The sequence below is a fragment of the Procambarus clarkii genome, chromosome 6, assembly GCF_040958095.1.
Source record: "Procambarus clarkii isolate CNS0578487 chromosome 6, FALCON_Pclarkii_2.0, whole genome shotgun sequence".
Taxonomy (NCBI): domain Eukaryota; kingdom Metazoa; phylum Arthropoda; class Malacostraca; order Decapoda; family Cambaridae; genus Procambarus; species Procambarus clarkii.
The window spans coordinates 27,068,981-27,087,730 of record NC_091155.1 but is presented as its reverse complement, the minus strand read 5'-3'; the positions used below and the strand labels follow the sequence as shown (position 1 = coordinate 27,087,730).

The 18,750-nt window shown below is 38.3% G+C and overlaps 1 protein-coding gene across 7 annotated transcripts in view; it reads left to right on the top strand.

Annotated features, from left to right (window-relative positions):
* Positions 1 to 17,096, top strand: part of LOC123754053 (breast cancer anti-estrogen resistance protein 3 homolog) — a 166,942-nt gene extending 149,846 nt beyond the window's left edge. For all 7 annotated transcript variants that reach the window (XM_045736191.2, XM_045736190.2, XM_045736192.2 and 4 more), the window contains 11 exons: positions 655 to 721; positions 4,118 to 4,299; positions 4,780 to 4,858; positions 6,912 to 7,177; positions 7,496 to 7,686; positions 7,867 to 8,419; positions 10,448 to 10,672; positions 10,832 to 10,975; positions 11,402 to 11,570; positions 13,315 to 13,521; positions 15,225 to 17,096. In XM_045736191.2, coding sequence (XP_045592147.1) covers positions 655 to 721; positions 4,118 to 4,299; positions 4,780 to 4,858; positions 6,912 to 7,177; positions 7,496 to 7,686; positions 7,867 to 8,419; positions 10,448 to 10,672; positions 10,832 to 10,975; positions 11,402 to 11,570; positions 13,315 to 13,521; positions 15,225 to 15,533 — 2,392 coding nt within the window. In that variant the 3' untranslated portion in view covers positions 15,534 to 17,096. The remainder of the gene's footprint in view (positions 1 to 654; positions 722 to 4,117; positions 4,300 to 4,779; positions 4,859 to 6,911; positions 7,178 to 7,495; positions 7,687 to 7,866; positions 8,420 to 10,447; positions 10,673 to 10,831; positions 10,976 to 11,401; positions 11,571 to 13,314; positions 13,522 to 15,224) is intronic.
* Positions 17,097 to 18,750: the final 1,654 nt, after the last annotated feature.

The window sequence follows — 18,750 nt, the reverse complement described above, 5'->3', positions numbered from 1 at the left end:
GTTAATTATGAGGAGAACGTGACAAGCTTGCGTGACTATAATAGCACTTGGAACGGATGACAGAGTGAAGGGATGATGTCCAACCACTTGGACCATTGGGAATCGAACCAGTTTCCAACCAACGTTGTACCAACCATTTCAGATGGATGGGTTGACTGTCACGGAGTGCGTTTGATTTCAGTGAAAGATGGAAAGCCTTCTTCTTGAGGTTATCTTGAGATGATTTCAGGGCTTTAGTGTCCCCGCGGCCCGGTCCTCGACCAGGCCTCCACCCCCAGGAAGCAGCCCGTGACAGCTGACTAACACCCAGGTACCTATTTACTGCTAGGTAACAGGGGCATTCAGGGTGAAAGAAACTTTTGCCCATTTGTTTCTGCCTCGTGCGGGAATCGAACCCGCGCCACAGAATTACGAGTCCGGGGGAGTCCGGGCCTTTGTCAGGAGCCATACGCAGTTATCCTCAGCAGGAACTTCAGCAGCTAAATATAGTCGTCATATATGCTTAGGCTACTGCTTTTGAAGTAAACAAAAGCTAGATTTCATATTAATACATAATTTTTTATGAAAATATTAGCCTTTTTGAACCTACACGTTTCATTCAATATAATGTTGTCAGTTCTTTGTAACCTGAATATGTATTGTTTTCGTCCACAGAACCAACAGGAGAGATGCCAGGAAAAGGGAAGCGGCCATCTTGAGTCCCGCCACTATAGTCAAGATGGTAAGTAAAATTGCCTTTTAATACTATGTGCGCGTACTCACTACACCCCTGTGTGCAGTCCTCTGCTCTTTCGAGAAGTTTCGCTTTCAGCTAGTGTCGAGTCTTGTTTCTGCTAGACTTCTAGTTCTTATAAACAGAGTGAGAATAGCTTGAGCTACCTCATCCCTTTGTGTGTATTTATACCTCAAAGTTGTTTAAATTTCAATTCAGTTTATAGTTGTTATTGCCTTCCTATCAGTTTTAACGCTTTGAGTGTTAATGCAGTTCTGTCGTTGCCTTGTTTCTAGTCACCTCTGAAGGTTATCTCACGTGCCAAAACTTACAGGTTACGGTACTCTTGCTCCTCAGTTTTGTACATGTATAATTTGTAGACTCGGCAGGTATAAAAAGTATTACGGGAACAAAAGTTGACTTAAAGAAAAAAATTATTTCTGGCAAGAAGTGCCGGACAAACAGGGTTGTTGTGGATATGTGGACCTGTGGGCCGCTCCAAGCAACAGCCTGTTAGACCAAGCTGTCGCAAGACGAGCCTGGCTTGAGTAGAGCTCTCAGAACCCACTCCAGTTCTAAAACGCCTGTCATTCAAAAAAGATAGTAATTATAGCTACCATGAATAGTAACTCAAAATATGAACAGTTGCAGCCAACAAAAACGTCCGCCATGTACTCTTAATTTTGTGGAAGCCAGAGATAAAGGGCAACAACTAAGTCTTAACTTTCCCTAGGCTTAGTGTAGTACACATGTGCACTAAATTAGGCCTACACGATTGTTTATTTAGGTCTTGGACAGGTTAGGTTCACGATTTAATCTTTTACTTTTTGTTATACCCTTTAGAATTTCAATAGTAAAAAATAGTGAACTTTTTATTTTGGTTCAGTTCATATTTTGCACATTTCATCTACAGTAGCTATAGGTTCTAATCATTTTTGGAGCGTGGGTTGCTTCAAAACAATAGATTTCTAAAATGAATAAAAAATCCACGAACGACGAGAAGCACCTGCAGAGAGGCACTGAAACTCGACACCTGTTAATCCAACCAGCACGGGAATATTTACTTTTATTTACTTTTATTTACTTTTATTTACTTTTGTTTATTGTTGTGTTATTGTATACAGCAGCGTCGACCTTCCTGGCCGCCTCATTTTGCGGCCTTGATCTTAAATGATGTTACATTCGTACTATTCGTTTTAATGTATCTTTAATTCTAATGGCCCAAGTTCGATTCCCGGCCGAGGGGGGAAACAAATGGGCAGTTTCTTTCACTGTGATGCGCATGTTCACCTGGCAGTAAATAGATAGCTGGGAGTTAGACAGCTGCCACGGGCTGCAGCTTGGGGATGTGTGTGTGAAATATGTAGTATATATGACAGGATAAATAGATCGGGAGTCAGTACATTAAACAACTGACATTAGAAAGGCGGGGTCCAAGAGCTAACTGCTCGATCCTGCAGACACACTACTAAAATAACGCGCCCCCCCCCCACACACACACAGACACGGGACCGGGTGGCACCGGTGGCTGAGTAGACAGCACGCTGGATACGTAATCCTGTGGACTGGGTTTGATTCCCAGCGCCGACGAGAAACGAAATCGTCAGCTTCTTTCACCCTAATGCCCCTGTTACCTAGCAGTAAATAGGTACCTGGGAGTTAGACAGCTGTAACGGGCTGCTTTCTGGGGGGGGGGGATAGTAACGGTTGATTGATTGATAGTTGAGGGGCGAGCCGAAAGAGTAGAGCTCAACCTCCACAAGCACAACTAGGTGAATTGGCTGAGAGGATAGCGCGCGGGACTCATAATCCTGTGGGCCCGGGTTTGATTTCCGGCGCCGGCAGAGACAAATGGGGCAGAGTTTCTTTTACCCTGATGTTCCTGTTACCTATCAGTAAATAGGTACCTGGGAGTTAGACAGCTGTTACGGGCTGCTTCCTGGGGTGTGTGGATACACACAAGAACATCTACGTGAGAACGTACAAACAACGCCAAACACACGAGGCAACACATGTTATGGTTATAAGAGCCGGGTGGAGCGTCAGCTGAGAGCAGCATGGAGTAATATGAACTTAGCCTGCAGGTGTTAGTGGTAGACCGCGCGCTTAATATACAAGCCTTACATGCCGGATGTCACACAAAGTGGCCGGCAGAACTGCTCTAAGGTGCATATAATGATTGATAATAATACTTATGTACACCGAAAAGCGGATATGCCCATCTGGACAAATGGTTAAATATATATTTAGTGTTTGTTGACAAGACCACATACTAGAAGGTGAAGGGACGACGACGTTTCGGTCCGTCCTGGACCATTCTCAAGTCAATCGACTTGAGAATGGTCCAGGACGGACCGAAACGTCGTCGTCCCTTCACGTTCTAGTGTGTGGTCTGGTCAACATACTTTAGCCACGTTATTGTGACTCATCGCCTGCATACTTAAGTGCTTGCCGTTGTTGGGAACAGGAATTCTTAGGTTTATCGAGGTCCCCTCAGACCTTAAGACCTAGATAAACTACTGACCCTCCCCAGGATGCAACCCACAACAATTGCATAACTTCCCGGTACCGATTTAAGCCTAGGTGAACAGAGGAAGCGGTTGAATGTATTTACTCTTACTCGCGTAGGTCCATAATTTATCCCTTTATGGTATGCCTACTGCTATCATACTGATGGGATGATAGCGATACAATCAAAATGTTACTGGTAGTTGGTTACATTGTGTGGTCTGAAGCACAAATACACATTTTTTTGTATATAAATAATTCACAGTAATGTTAGCCTCAAGTCATTTGCTAGGCTACGCCAACCTGTTTGAACAATTCTCAGCTGATTTTTCCACGAATTTGGTTTACATTAATGTAGCACTTTTTTCAACAATTGTATTGAAGTGTTGCTTCATATACAAAAATATTCTAACGCGCCCCAAGAGAATTGTTTATAAATATTTCAAGGATGCCAGGATGTGTTCCCTTGCTTGACCACAGGGTATAGTTGAAGTTATATACATATATATACACACACACACATATATATAATGTGTGTGTGTGTGTGTTATATCATTCATCATATTATGCTGATACGATGAATGTTTGGAAGGTAAGATTATGACCAGTTTTACGAGTTTCTTTTGGTTTGATCAAACTGTAATTAGCACTAATATGCAGTGCCAGTGTGGTCTCACGTTGGTTGTCTCAGTAGGTGGAGTTTGGTGATGCCTGGTAATAAATTACATATATTGTAATATATAATTATTTATATTATATATTAAACAATATTTATATATTGTAATTTGTGCTATATCCATACTTCTCACGGTCCTTTGTTGATGCTCCATCAATGTATTACTCTTGTTCAGTCCTGAATACTGTTGATGCAATATTCATATACTTTTTTCTTTTCAGTCCTTCGACCTGGAGAAGGACTCTGTAGATGCGGTGGTGGAGGCCGGGGAGCTGCGCAAGCTCCTCGAGTGGGAGTTGAGTCTTGACTCTGGGGACCTTCGATCTCATGCCTGGTATCATGGCACAATTCCCAGGGCCCGTGCTGAGGAAGTGGTCCTCAAGGATGGATCTTTCCTCATCAGGCAAGTACATTCAATGTCTGTTGACCAGACCACACACTCGAAGGTGAAAGGAAGACGACGTTTCGGTCCGTCCTGGACTATTCTCAAATCGATTGTGATTGTTACAATCGACTTGAGAATGGTCCAGGACGGACCGAAACGTCGTCGTCCCTTCACCTTCTAGTGTGTGGTCTGGTAATCATACTTTAGCCACGTTATTGTGACTCATCGCCTGCACATTCAATCTCTCTTTGAAGGCTTTAAGGTTTGGCTTTTTTTAGTCTCCAAGAGTCTCTGGATTGTGGATTTATTGGAGAGAGATTTGGTATACGTATAGGAAAAATGGGAAACAACATTTCTGACCATCCTGAAAGTCGGGAAATTCAATCAATGGAAATCTCCTGATTTATCAGATGCATAGTTAGGACCAGATGGATAAATTCATTTATAGTTTTATCAAAAGATACTTTATCTTTACTAAATGTGAGTTTTTCCTTTCAGGGATTGCATCTCCCAGCCAGGAGACTTTGTACTGACGTGCCGCTGGTCTGGCCAAACACTCCACTTCGTTATTCAAAAGGTAATCTTGCATACTACTACCCAGCTTCATTAATAATTGTTTCACAAACAACTCATTATCACATTAAGGTATTTGATAGGGTGCTAAGAAGACAACTTACAAGTTTTCCTGCAGTTTTCAGAATATCATACAATATCACACAGGAGTCAAATTTCCGACATTTCAGATATTTTGAAAACTGCAGGGGGATTTGGGCAAAATATGACCTATTGCCGTTTTCAGTAATTGGCATATTTTCGGCATAAAAAGTCGTAATTTGGAAATGAAAATACTGTAGGTGCAGAGAGTCAGAATTAGGCTCAAAAAACACGCTCAGGAGTCAAATTTCCGACATTTCAGATATTTTGAAAACTGCAGGGGGGCTTGGGCAAAATATGACCCATCGGCGTTTTCAGTAATTAGCATATTTTCGGTATAAAAAGTCGTAATTTCAAAATGAAAATAGGTGCAGAGATTCAGAATTCGGCTCAAAAATCTCGCTTAGGGGTCAAATTTCCGATATTTCAGATATTTTGAAAACTGCAGGGTGGTTTGGGCAAAATATGACTTATTGCCGTTTTCAGTAATTGGCATATTTTCGGCATAAAAAGTCGTAATTTGGAAATGAAAATAGGTGCAGAGAGTCAGAATTCGGCTCAAAAAACACGAAAGGTATGGTAGGACATATGTAATAAACCTAAAGAAAGGTAGGTGTGCCACAAGTGCAATTAGAGGGCACTGACCATTACAAATCGACTTTTCAACTTCCATCAGCAAATGTAAGAAATATTGCCCGAACTAATGTTGAAGCATTCAAGAGGTCGAGAAGTTGCTGTTGCAAATATCAAATCAACCAGGTTGTGATGGCTGTGTGGATCTATCTTTAGGATGCAAGCAAAAATAGCTTCACTGACCAATAAAGCACCAGTGAATCCCACTTTGTGGAGGTTCTGGGGATCAACATTCCCGCAGACTGGTCTCTGATCAGGCCTCCTGGTTCGTCGTCTGGTCAACTAGGCTGTTGGATGTGCTGCTCGCAGCCTGACTTATGAATCACAGCCTGGTTGATAAGGTATCATGATCAAGCTGGCCCCAGATCAAAGGATAACAAATATTCTTGAATTTGACAAGAGGAAAACCCGCAGGGTGTAAGTGAAAAAGAAGCAATTTGTTCTAGCAAAGTTTAGAATAAAATGAAAGCGAGTCATTGAAGGAATGTGGCTGGTTCAGTGGAAGCTTAGATTGTGATTAACAAGAAAGGAAGATAAGAAGCAAGTAGGTAGCATTGAAACCACATTAAATGGAAAAAAGAATAAGGAATAAATCAATCTACCAAGATGGTTTGGCCATGTGTTCTAATGCATGTATAATAAGAGTTACAAACAGAATGTATTCACCAAATTGAGGGTAGAAGTTGGAGAAGAAGACTAAAGAGAAGGTGGACAGCCATAGTGAGCTAATGGGTAAAAAAGTGAGGGTTGAGAACATAAGAATACAATAATATAGAAAGCTGCATATGACCTGTTGATGCATATAAGGCAGCTTTTTTTTTATACCCAGCCAAACTCCATGTCTATCTTTGTCTAACCTTCAATTGAAACAATTCGGCAATCCTACATCAATTTTGTTACCCAATAATTTGTTCCATAAACCAAACAATTCTATCCCCAAACCAATATTTACCCAGGTCTTTCCCTCAATCTAAGCTTATCCAATTGTATACATTGTTTCATATTGATATATTTAAAAAAATGCATTAAAAGTGGTAAGGAAGAAGACTACACGATTTTTTTTTTATTCAAGTCATAAGAAGCAAAATACTGTACTAACACCTAGTCTTATGGAGTAGTGGGGTGCTGCCATAGGTGAGTTATTGGTGTGGTGGCAGGGGTTCTGTAATGCTGTTTAGTGTGGTAAATACTGTATGGTGAAGTGATTATTGTAATTTTGATATGCCTTTAAACATTTCTTCCTATAATAAACTGTTATCTTTGAGACTGATGCAATGAAAGTAGAATATGGGGGTATAAATGATGTGATATGATGTTGTACTGACATGTATATTCTTCTTTAGACAGTAGTGCAACCTAACACAGTTTATGAAAGGATACAATACCAGTTAGAAGATGATGCATATGACTCTATCCCTGACTTGGTAAGGGCATATGTTGGTGGCAAGAAGCCCATCACAGTTTCATCTGGTGCTCGGATCTCAACTCCAGTAAATCGCACGGCACCATTGAGCTTTTACGCTTCCAAGTATGCCGCTCAAACTGCCCATACATTTCAACATGGCACTCTGAGTAGACCAATCAACAGGTCATCTGAAACTATTCCTGGGTAAGACATTATGTAATATTAATGTTAAGATTCACATTCTCATTAGCGATATCCTTGGTAAATTGTGTGATGTGCGAGTTACTGTAATTTCATATTTTTCGAGTTGTTAATGCTCAGTAATCTTTAGTCTGTTTAGCAGATTAATTGTAAAATTTAGCCATTAATATATCTGTATACAGTCCAATTTCTAGATTTATTGTCTAAAAAAAAATACTGTATATACAAAATTATTGATTTAAAGGAAATAATAAATTATGCATAGAAATTCTGAAATAAAAACTTATGAAACACTGTTCTTAATTAGGTTTAAATTCTTAGGGGTGGCATCATTGGTGGAACTATGCTGCGACACCAACACTCTTACAGCAGCCCTGTAGGCGTGGGCTGCACCATAGTGAGGAGCCCTGCTCACTCTCCACCCAGGATGAGAAGAGATACAGCACCTTCACTACCCATTAAAACACGGAGCAGTAGTACCTCCAGACCCCCTGATGAGCCACCTGAAGGAGGTATGTATTGGGAATAAATCTGTGAAGAATTTTTTTATGTAGATAATTCATACAGTTATGCTGCTGCATATCTGATACATATGGTAATTTATTCTTAACCCAATTTATATTAACATTAATTATGCAAGGGGAGCCTTTGGCAATTTATATACAGTATTGAAATTTTGCTTCTTTTTTCAGTCCCTAGCAGGATTGATGAGAAGAGCTGCAGCAGTGATGGAGTAATTGGTTCTCATCCATCTGTAGAGCAAAATAAATTTACCTCTCAATCATTGCCACGGAAAATGGTATCCAAATCTTTTACAATTGCCTCTGAACACCTTTCCAGTGTGTCTGCTGAATCAGGTCTTGGAAGCCATGAAGACAGCAAGCCATTAGAACGATTATCAGAGGAGGAGCCACCACCCAAACCTTCACGTGTTCCATCTATTAAAATTAAGCCCAAGAAGCCACAAACAACAACTATTAATGAACGATTATATGCTGAAATTGACGAGCTTGATGAAGATGAAATAAAGGACTCTAAGACACAGCCATCAGCAGATGATGTCAAGACTCCTACAGGGAGTAGTGAAATTGACAACAATTTTAACAGTGAAGGTGTTACAGTGTGTACAGATACAACGTCGACTCCTCGACACTCTCGCTTGTCAGAGATGTATCAGCCGTCAGGTTCAGACTCTGGTAATGGTTCTGGTGACTCGGTACAAACATCTGCCAGCGATGCCAGGAAGTAAGTTCAACAAATACAGTACAGTAATATCAATCATTTTAAAAAATTGTAGAAAAAAATTAAATAGTTTACCAGACCAAGTTATAGTCTATATATACAGGTTTATGTAAGGTTTTATTAACTCTTTGGAATATAGTGTATATACAATAGGATCATAAATACTGTATGCTTAGTAAAGCACCTAATTATGCACATAGTGTGTGATGTTCTATGAACTTCGGAAAGTTTTAATAGGATAATACAGCCATGGTTCAATTATTCTATGGGTGAAAGTACATCACTTATTGACTGTCTTATACTGTGATTTGAAGATACTGTCCCTTGTAAGTTACACTGGACCTTTGAAAGTGATCTGGATTAACTTCTTCCCATTTGTTCAGTATTTTACTGGACTCTTGAGATCAGCCGTGTCATGTCCGATTTGTAATGTTGTTAGGCCTCGAGCCCTCTACCTTTCCTGGCATGAGAGTTGACGTATATCTAGGATGATTTTTTTATTGCGATGCACTGAGCTTTTTCCAAAGCAGTTAATATGTCCATTGAAGATGAGGTCCCCATGTTTAGAAACAGTAGCCACAATGAAGGTGCACCAGTATAGCCGATTAACCACATTCTTTTCCTTGAAGTTTGTTTTATTTTTTTAAGATCCGGTTTGCTTTTTTTACTGCAGCTTCTTGATAGACAATTTTCCATGATAGTATGATCTTATAAGGATCTTTGAAAATTCAATTTGCTCAGATGCTAGTTTGTCCTACCTGAATGGGCATGCCATCCAAGGACAAAGGGGGCTCTTTATTATAGGTAGCAACTGAATAGTTCTGCTCTTAAAGGTACTCATCATACCTGTATTCACTTTTTTCCAACACTGATCATTCAACCTCCTAACACATTCAATTTGTATATCTATATATGACCATACTTTGTAATCCTGTGCTCCTACTTCTTCATTTACTCTGAAATGAATGATACAGATTTAATTAAACACACTATTTTAGAAAATAATTTTTTTTTCTGAATTAAAGCCTGGCCCCAGCTGGGCTCAAGGAGTAGAAAACTCTCAAAACCCCATCCGGGTACAAATAGTTTAAGAGTTCTTAACTCGACCTTAAACATAATACAGGGTACAAAACAATCAAATGTGCCCATAGTAGGAAAACAGCATGTAAAGGATTTGGGAATAATGATGTCTGACGACCTAATGTTTAGGGAGCATAATCAAATATTGCATCAGCCAGAAAAATGATCGGATGGATTACGAGAACTTTCAAATCCAGGGATCCCATCACAATGGTTGTACTCTTCAAGTCACTTGTGTTGTCCTGTCTTTAGTACTGCTCAGTACTCGCTTCTCCCTTCAGAGCAGGAGAGATTGCTGAAATAGAGGGAATAGAGAACATATACGGCACGCATAGACACGATAAAGCACCTAAATTATTGGGAATATCTCAAAGCCCTCCAAATGTACTCACTAGAAAGAAGACGAGAGAGAGATCAAATAATCTACACAGTAAAATAACAACGTACTGGAGTGAACAATATGGAAGAAAATGCAGAATAGAACCAGTGAAGAGCAGGGGTGCCATAGGCACAATCAGAGAACACTGTATAAACATCAGAGGTCCATGGTTGTTCAACACCCTCCCAGCGAGCATAAGAAATATTGCCGAAACAACCGTGGACATCTTCAAGAGGAAACTACAGTAGATTGTTTCCTCCAAGGAGTGCCGGACCAACCGGGCTGTGGTGGGTATGCGGGCCTGCGGGCCGCTCCAAGCAACAGCCTAGTGAACCAAACTCACAAGTCAAGCTTGGCCTCGGGCCGGGCTTGGGGAGTAGGACAACTCCTAGAACCCCATCAACCAGGTATCTTGTCTGTAACTAACCATTCATCCATAAATTTACATAAATTTCACAAATGCCCAACTGTGGGTTTTTATGCAAATGCATTTATTAGTTTTAGAGACTAATGATGTTTTGAAAACTTTGGATCTAATAAATTGCCCCCAATTGCCTTTTTTTTTTTTTAAGTCGAGACAGCCAGACCTCCTTCGGCGATACTGGGAGTGTGCAGTTGGAAGAAGACTCTGTTGTAGATGAGGAACCTGTGCTCTTTAGTCTACCAGAATTGATTTTGACCTCAGCCTTTGATCTTGAGAACTTCAATACTCTCCTTTTAAACTCTATAGAAAATAAACCACTTGATGCCACAGCTCTCAAAGGTGTAAAGAATACGCTTCTGGAGAGTGGATCAAGGTGAGAAATAAAGATTTCATGTAGCTAAGGTTTTTAATATTTTTTCATATCTTGTAACTTCTGTGCATTTGCATGACAATAAGAATGAAAAGGTGTAATACTGTGCTGAAGTTCATATCAGAACCTATAATGAATGTTTTTTTATCCCATTTTCTATAGAGTATTAGCAGCACATCTAACTCAAGTTGACTTGGAGCTCCTAAATGGTAGTGGTGAGACCGACCTTGGTCTTGGAGTGACATCTGGCATTGAGCTGGTCACACTTCCTCATGGCGCACAACTCAGGACGGACCTTATTGAGAGGCAAGAACTGGTAGTGGAGTTATGAGACAATTTATGTCTACATTATCATTTGGTTTTATTATTTTATTACATTATATTTCTCTATACAATACTGTATATTGGTGATGGCATGCCTTTCTGGGAGCTTATTTTTTATGTGGTCTCATGTTAATTTTCCCTAGACATTCTAAATCCATTAATTTTAAGTTCTCTGTACCTTCACATCCCATTACTGAATAGTCTTCACATTCCAATATACCCACAGACTTGAAACTAGTATTAAATTGCTGTTCAGCATGTGTACATGTTGGTTCAGCATTAACTGAATGCCCACTTCTGTGGTATAAAATAAACTAATCTTAATGCCTCCATATTCCAGCTAATAGTCTCTCTCATATATTTTCATATTTGTTTTTCACATGCCCTAATTTTCTCATTGTTTTTCAGGACAGAGTGCATGAAGCTTCTGGTAGCTGTGACCATACTGTTGACTCCAGATCTGAATGAACGGTCAGAAGTTATACACCGTTGGATACAAGTAGCCATAGACACGAAGACTGCCATGGGAAACCTTTATGGCTTTACGGGTATTATGTTGGGCCTATGTGTTCCTGAGGTGAGGAGATGTTTGTTATTTTTGTGGGTTTGATAATTTAAACTGCAATGCACAAATTTTTTGCACTTTTGCTTAAATACACCTTCTTTTGTGTGTAATTAGTGACATTATAAAAATACACCTATTCATACAATTTCTGTATCATACATTAGCCCCTTCCCCATGTGTTTAGAGAATGATTGTTATAGTCGGGTGCCAGTGTCAAAATAATTATCATAAGGGGCAAATCATTCTTCAAGTTTACTCTTGAAGAATGTAACTCTTTACTTGTAACTCTTAAAATGCGATTATGCAGTGGTACCTCAGTTTTCGTAGTTAATCCGTTCCCAGAGACGTTACGAAAACAGAAAAATACGAAAACAAACGAATTTTCCCATAAGAAATAATGAAAATTTAATTAATCTGTTCCACACCCCCAAAAATATTAACTTAAAAATACATTTTATACAGAATACTACTAATATTTTCATACACAAAATAATCAGGTATAAATATAAACCATAAATAAAATAAGTGAACATTTAACTGCACTTTACCTTTACTGCGGACTTGTTGACGTATGGAAGACGGTGAGGAAGGAGGTGGCGAGATCATCCCCTGCTCATCTTAAGCGCATTCATATCTGCATCACTAGTTTCAGATTTTCTTTTCACACATTTCACTGCCTCTGTTATGTGGCAGCCAGTTACAGTCACAACATGTTAGTTAAGCATTCAGTCAAGACCAGTCACAGGCAGTCATAACCAAAGGCAGTCAAGCATTCACAGTTGTAGTAGCAACCGGTTAGGCATTTATGGTCAGTCACGCATTCACAGTCAATCAGGCATTCACAGTCACAACCAGTCAGTAAAAAATAAGAGTTTAATGACAGGCCCTCAGGGAGTCTTCCTCCCAATCCATCAGCTGGTAGCAAAGACGCACGCCGTATTAATAAAAAAAATTTAATACCTCTATATGGCTGGGAGGGGTACAGTTGGAAGGGTCTGGTGTGGGGGATGAGGGGGGTGGAGGTAGAGGGAAGGAAGCAGGATAGGGGGGATGGAGATAGCAGGGGGAGGGTGACCAGCTCTGCCAACCATCTCGCTACTGCCCGCCTTGATACCTGCCAGTCCACTACTGCCAGCCTATCCACCCACTTTGCCACCTGCCCCTCCACCATCCATCCATCCATCCAGTTCCTCTCCACCATCCATCCATCCAGTCCCCCATCCACCATCCATCCATCCCCCCAGTTTCCCCCACCATCCATCCTGTTATCCTCCCAAATACAATATTCAGTGCAGTTATATGTTGATTTTAGTTATTAGCATCCATTTTTTATCCAAATTGTGTGAATGTTTATAATACTTTATAATATTTGGTATGGATGTAATGGAGATGCCTATTCAAAAGTAAAGCAGCACCTATTTTCCTCATAGTAAACCCACTCCACTCATTATGGAAACTACATACATTATTTTAGTTTTTTAACACATCCAAAAAAGTAACAATTTGTCAATGAAGGTATCAATTAAAAAAAATAATAACTAATACACATAGTATTTCAGGGTTCATCATTACTCCTGGATCCATATAACTCATTTGTTCCTAACTAAGATGGGACACCATGAGTGTAGCTCTCATCCTGTAACTACACTTAGGTAATTTTCACACACACACACACACACACACACAGTATGTGCTTTATTTTGTAATCTGTGTGAGAGTATTAATTCTCTCCTCATTTGTGTTACTTGTCCTGCAGATCCAAAGGTTAACCAGCACGTGGCACACAGTACGTCAAAAATTTACAGACTCTGCATTCAACTTTGAAAGCAAGTTGAGGTCAACAGTGAAAGCAATGAATGAATGCACAAACCCTCAAGCCCCCAACACTACCATTCCTCATCTACTTCCATTCATACTCTTATGTGAGAGGGATCTCAATGATATCTACTCGATGCACAAACATGTAAGGATAATTATTTTACTCAATATAAGTTTCATATTAATGCTTTAACAGTCCAGCTTTTTGTCTAGACATAAATGGTCCAGCCCTCCCAGGACCCTTACACAAGAGATTCAAAATAGTTAGCTTTTTTGTTGCTTTACATATTATATTTTGAATTATAATTATGAATTTTGTCAAAATGTTTCAAAATGAATGGTCTAACGAAAAGATAAAGCAAAAAAGAAGTGCAGTACAGTATATGCTTTAGTTTAAATGTGGTATACCTGAATACAAAACATAAAAGTTCATAAATTTAACATTCCTCAATATTTACCATAAAAAGCACAATATTTTAATTAAAATATACACACTTGAAAATTCAATACTCAAACTGTCATAAAGGATTTGGAAACGTAAGCACCCCACAATGGATCTTGCCATCTGTAAATGCTCACACTGTTCAATTTTGTAAGGTTATTATGGGCATTATAGTATAAATTTTGTCTTAATGTGACCCAATGTATCTCCCGATTTATAAAAATATTTGTATGGATAATATTTAAATTATGAACTGCATGCTATAATTTACCTCTCCTCGGCACATGCCAGCCAACTGTTCAGGCAAATATGTTTACAGAAACATTGTAACTACAGTACTAGACATATGTTAAACTTTCAACATTCTTCCTACCTACATAATAGACCATTTACTCAGTGGGCACGGTTGGTTGATAAGTGATTGATGTTACATACCATTTTCTATGTGAAGTCTGTTGCTTTCAACGAATAATGCCCATTCCACCATCTCCCATGCAAATGTGATGGAAGGTATTTGGGGTAGAATTACTTCAAGATCAAAGTACTGTCAAAATCTTTATGCAGAACAATTTTGTTTTGGAATAGAGCCTTTTTTTTTTAGAAGAAGAATGAAAATCCTTGTCAGTACTGTACTCTGTGTTCTCTCTCTTTCATTGCCAGAACATTACTTTTGAAGTACAGAATAAAAAATAATAAAAAAAAGACCTGCATTCTTGAAAATAGTTCATATAAATTTTGGGTTGTATGAGCCATTATGAACTTTCCTTAAAAAATTTTATGGTAAGTTCATAATCTTGAAATCTTGGGAACAAAAATACATGGGTCTAGAGATTGAATGGTTGATAAAAGTGACCCCTGATTTTCCAGTTCCCAATATGGTGCCCACAATGTACTCTTGAAATACACAAGTCGGGTCATGAAGACAATTAAAATAATTAAGGGAGTAATTTTTGCAAGTTTAGAGATCAGATGATGCTTTTGGTGTCATTGGACCAATTACTGCATAATATTGACACTAAAATACATCAGACTGATAAAGTGCAAATAAGTTTCAAAATATGTAGATTTTGTAACAATTTATTAACTGATGAAAATGCTGTGCTGGGAAAGATCATCCAGTAAAAACCTAATTGAAAACTTGACCAGGCTACTCAAATTTACCATTTACAAAATTTATAAATAATAAATAAATGTTTATTCAGGTAAAGTACATACATACAAGAGGTTTTACAAAAATTGATAGATTTATAGATACAGCTAGTACATACAATGCCTAAAGCCACTATTACGCATAGCGTTTCAGGCAGGAAGTACTTAGTGTACTGTACAGTCAACCAATTGCATATTTTGTTTTAGCAAGGCTCTTAATGTTATATTTTAATCTTAAACATCTTTTTCCATTTTAGGGTTCATCAATACTGCAGTGGGAAAGCACAGCAGCTGATTATGGTATGCAGATGCTGTTTGCACATCTACAAGAGGCCAGAGCCATCACACAAAACCTGACTCTGTATCGTCGCAATGCCGAGCATATTTTGCCCGATTGCAATACTTTTGACGACTTAACACTTGACATGTTTCGCACAGAGTTCCACCTTAAGTTCCTATGGGGAAGTAAGGGTGCTGTTGCTGATAGTGAAGAGCGACATGCTAAGTTCCAACAAGTTGTCAGTACACTTTCTGAAAGATGTGAACCATCTCCAGTTGCTTCATAAATTTCTTTTGCTCAATAATGTATATTTTCAATTTTGTAAAAAAAGAAACTTAAAATGCCATATACTGTATGACATGAGTTTTTTAGGAAAATTATTACAATACAGTATGTACATGTATTATGTAATAAATAAAATTAAAGGTAATCATTGAATGTAAATTTATATTATTTATAATAAATTATGAATTGTTAAGTGCAGGAAGCTATAATTCAGATCTCTTATTCATGGTTCCTGTAGTTCAGTGGTCTACATCCCCAACTCTCACTCACATGGTTTGATCCCCAGGCAGGACAGAAATAGCTGAGGATGTTTCGTTTTGCCTGATACTTCTGTTCACCTAGCATTAATTAGGTATCCATGAGTTAGGCAACTTGTGGGGTTGCATCCTACAGAAGATCAAGGGAAGGGGAGGGGCATCGATCAGCCTAAGTACAGGCTTCCTATCCTCAACAATGGGAATTGTATGTCAATTAAAATATTACAATTAAAATACAAGAGGAAAGGTGATTATTAATGCAAGTTATTTACTGTATTATTGGATGTTTTTTTTATCTCCAAGTTCTATAATTGCTGTATATCTGCATTACATTTTTGGGGTTACATATTACCACCGAATATTCAGACAAATTTTATGGCATTATCAGTGATTTTGTACATATCATTTTCAAAAGGCTTTCTTTTAATAATGGAGCTATACTGCTCCATCCTTGGTTGTCATGGATTTGAATGATGTTTGAGGACTGTGAATAACACTCATATTTATCCTTGTGATAATGAACACGTGGATTATATTACGTAATCTTGGTGTATATTGTTGTGGCACAAATTTTGTGATTACTTACTACTAATGTTAAGGAATTCATGTGTGCGTGTGCAGTTACGTATGCAATTATATCGATGAGATACAAATTAAATGGACATAAACTCTAAACAACCAATGAACTTTATGTAAGTTATATAATTAAAAGACTGCAATGGGAATGTTGCATCTGTCTTTGGAATTATTGCATAACAGAAAGGTGCTTATTTACCTGGTCAGTGACATAATTATACCTTAGTGATCTACCCTTCCAAAGTAATAATATTTAGGGCAAGCTAGTTAACCATGCAGGAACAAAAACATATTATGGATATTGATCTCTGTATGATTTCTTTGCTTGTTAGTTAATCATATGAAGACAATGCTATGCAAGAAGTCATCTGAATCACTTAAAACTTTATGAATACAGTAATTAAAGCCCTTTATCCTATTCCATTAGTTAAAAGTTTTGAATATTCAGACACTATATTCTCCCCTCTGTTAATGGATGTTAATATTACTCACTGTAAACCTTAAATCAGATTATTGATGTCTTTTGAAAACGTTTTACTGTACTTGTGCAGCTTATGTCCAACCCCGTAAGCTTAGTTGACCTTAAAGCTTAACGGTGTTCTTATCTGTACTTCACAATCATACACTGATTAGTTCTAGTCACATGACAAGCTGGTATGGCTTACTAATTGTCATAAAAAATGTACATAGTTCTGACTTTGTACTTATTGTAAATAAATGGAGAATCGAAATATTGTTTTTTTTTAATTTACTACTACAGTATGTATATTTACTATGATCAGAATGTTTTAGAAATTTTAAATGGACTGAAAGAAGTGCTTAAACTGTGAAAAATAAAATTAATTTATTGTTTCCTGTGGTTTGCAAATATTTTAGCAATTTTCACACTTAAACTGGTATTTCTACATAAACAGTGGTACCTCAGCTTATGAATTTAATCTGTTCCCAGAGACATTTCGTAAGTCGAAAATTCGTAAACCAAAACGAATTTTCCCATAAGAAATAATGTAAATTGAATTAATCTGTTCCACACTTCCAAAAAATATTTACTTAAAAGTAAATGTTATACCTAATTCACCCAAATCTTTAGCACTAAAGTATGTAAAAGTTATTGCTTACTTTTATTGATGACTTGTTGGCATATGGAAGACAGTGAGGGGGGAGGGGGAGGAGAAGTGTTAGTGTTTGGAAGGGGTGTCCCCTTCCATTATAATATCAGGCAGTGATGAATTCTCTGGGGTACACTCTGGCACATTTTGGCTGCATACCACTAGGACCTGCTTGTGGCTCACTGCTTGATTTTCTCGCAAAAAATCTATCCATAGAGGATTGTTTTCCCTTTGTTGTAACACTTGTCTGTAGTGAGGCATCACAGAGTCATGATGTTAAAAAGGTTAGGGTAACGGCCTACTACAGCTTGCTCTGGGCAAGTCATTTCAACAAAAGTTTGCATTTCTTCCCGCAGACTACACCACTTCCTAATTGTTGAGGAAGAGACATTCTGTACTGCCTCCTCCTCCCCTGAAGACATTTCCTCAGCTGCCTCTTGTCAACAACCTGTGTACAATTTTCATGTTTACAAATTATCTCTTGTTTTTTCCTCTATGATCATTCTCACATGTATTTTCTTGCCTTGAAACTTATCACTGGCTTTCTTGGGATCCATGGTGAGATATATAATAACTTATGTTCAAATACACAAAACTACAAAAAAAACAAAAAAAAAAACTGAAATTCTTTACAAAAAATTCAGGCGCAATTGTCACTACGCAGGAGGCACTAGTAAACTGAGGTGCTGTCACCATACCACCACGCGCTAGGTTGGCCATATCCGTATCAAACTTCGTTTCCCTAGGTAAAGTTTGTAACCCGATTCGGATTTTACGAAGAAATTGGGCTTGTAACCCAAAAGTTTGTAAAGAGGGGCATTCGTAAGCCGCGGTGTCACTGTATTGTACACAATTCTCACGTACAATATTTATATAGAAATACCAGTTTACTTAAGTGTGAAATCTGGTGAAACTTTACAAACCCCAGGAAACAATAATTTAACTTTATATTACACAGTTTAAACACTTCTTGCAGACCCAGAAAATGGGTCAGATTTTGTTTAATATCAGAAATCAGACACTTGAGCATTATCTTTGAGCCAAAATCTGGCTTATTGCACATATTTGGAGTTTGAAATTACAACTTTTTATACCAGAAAATATGCCAATTAGTGAAAACGGCAATGGGTCAAATTTTGCCCAAATCCCCCTGAAGTTTTCAAAATATCGCCCTCAATGCTCTCCCCTTTTCTCTCCCACCTAGTAATTACTCTGCACTTTACATGGATGACCTTACCATTTATTGTAGTAGTGGTGATTTCTCTCATCTTCAGTA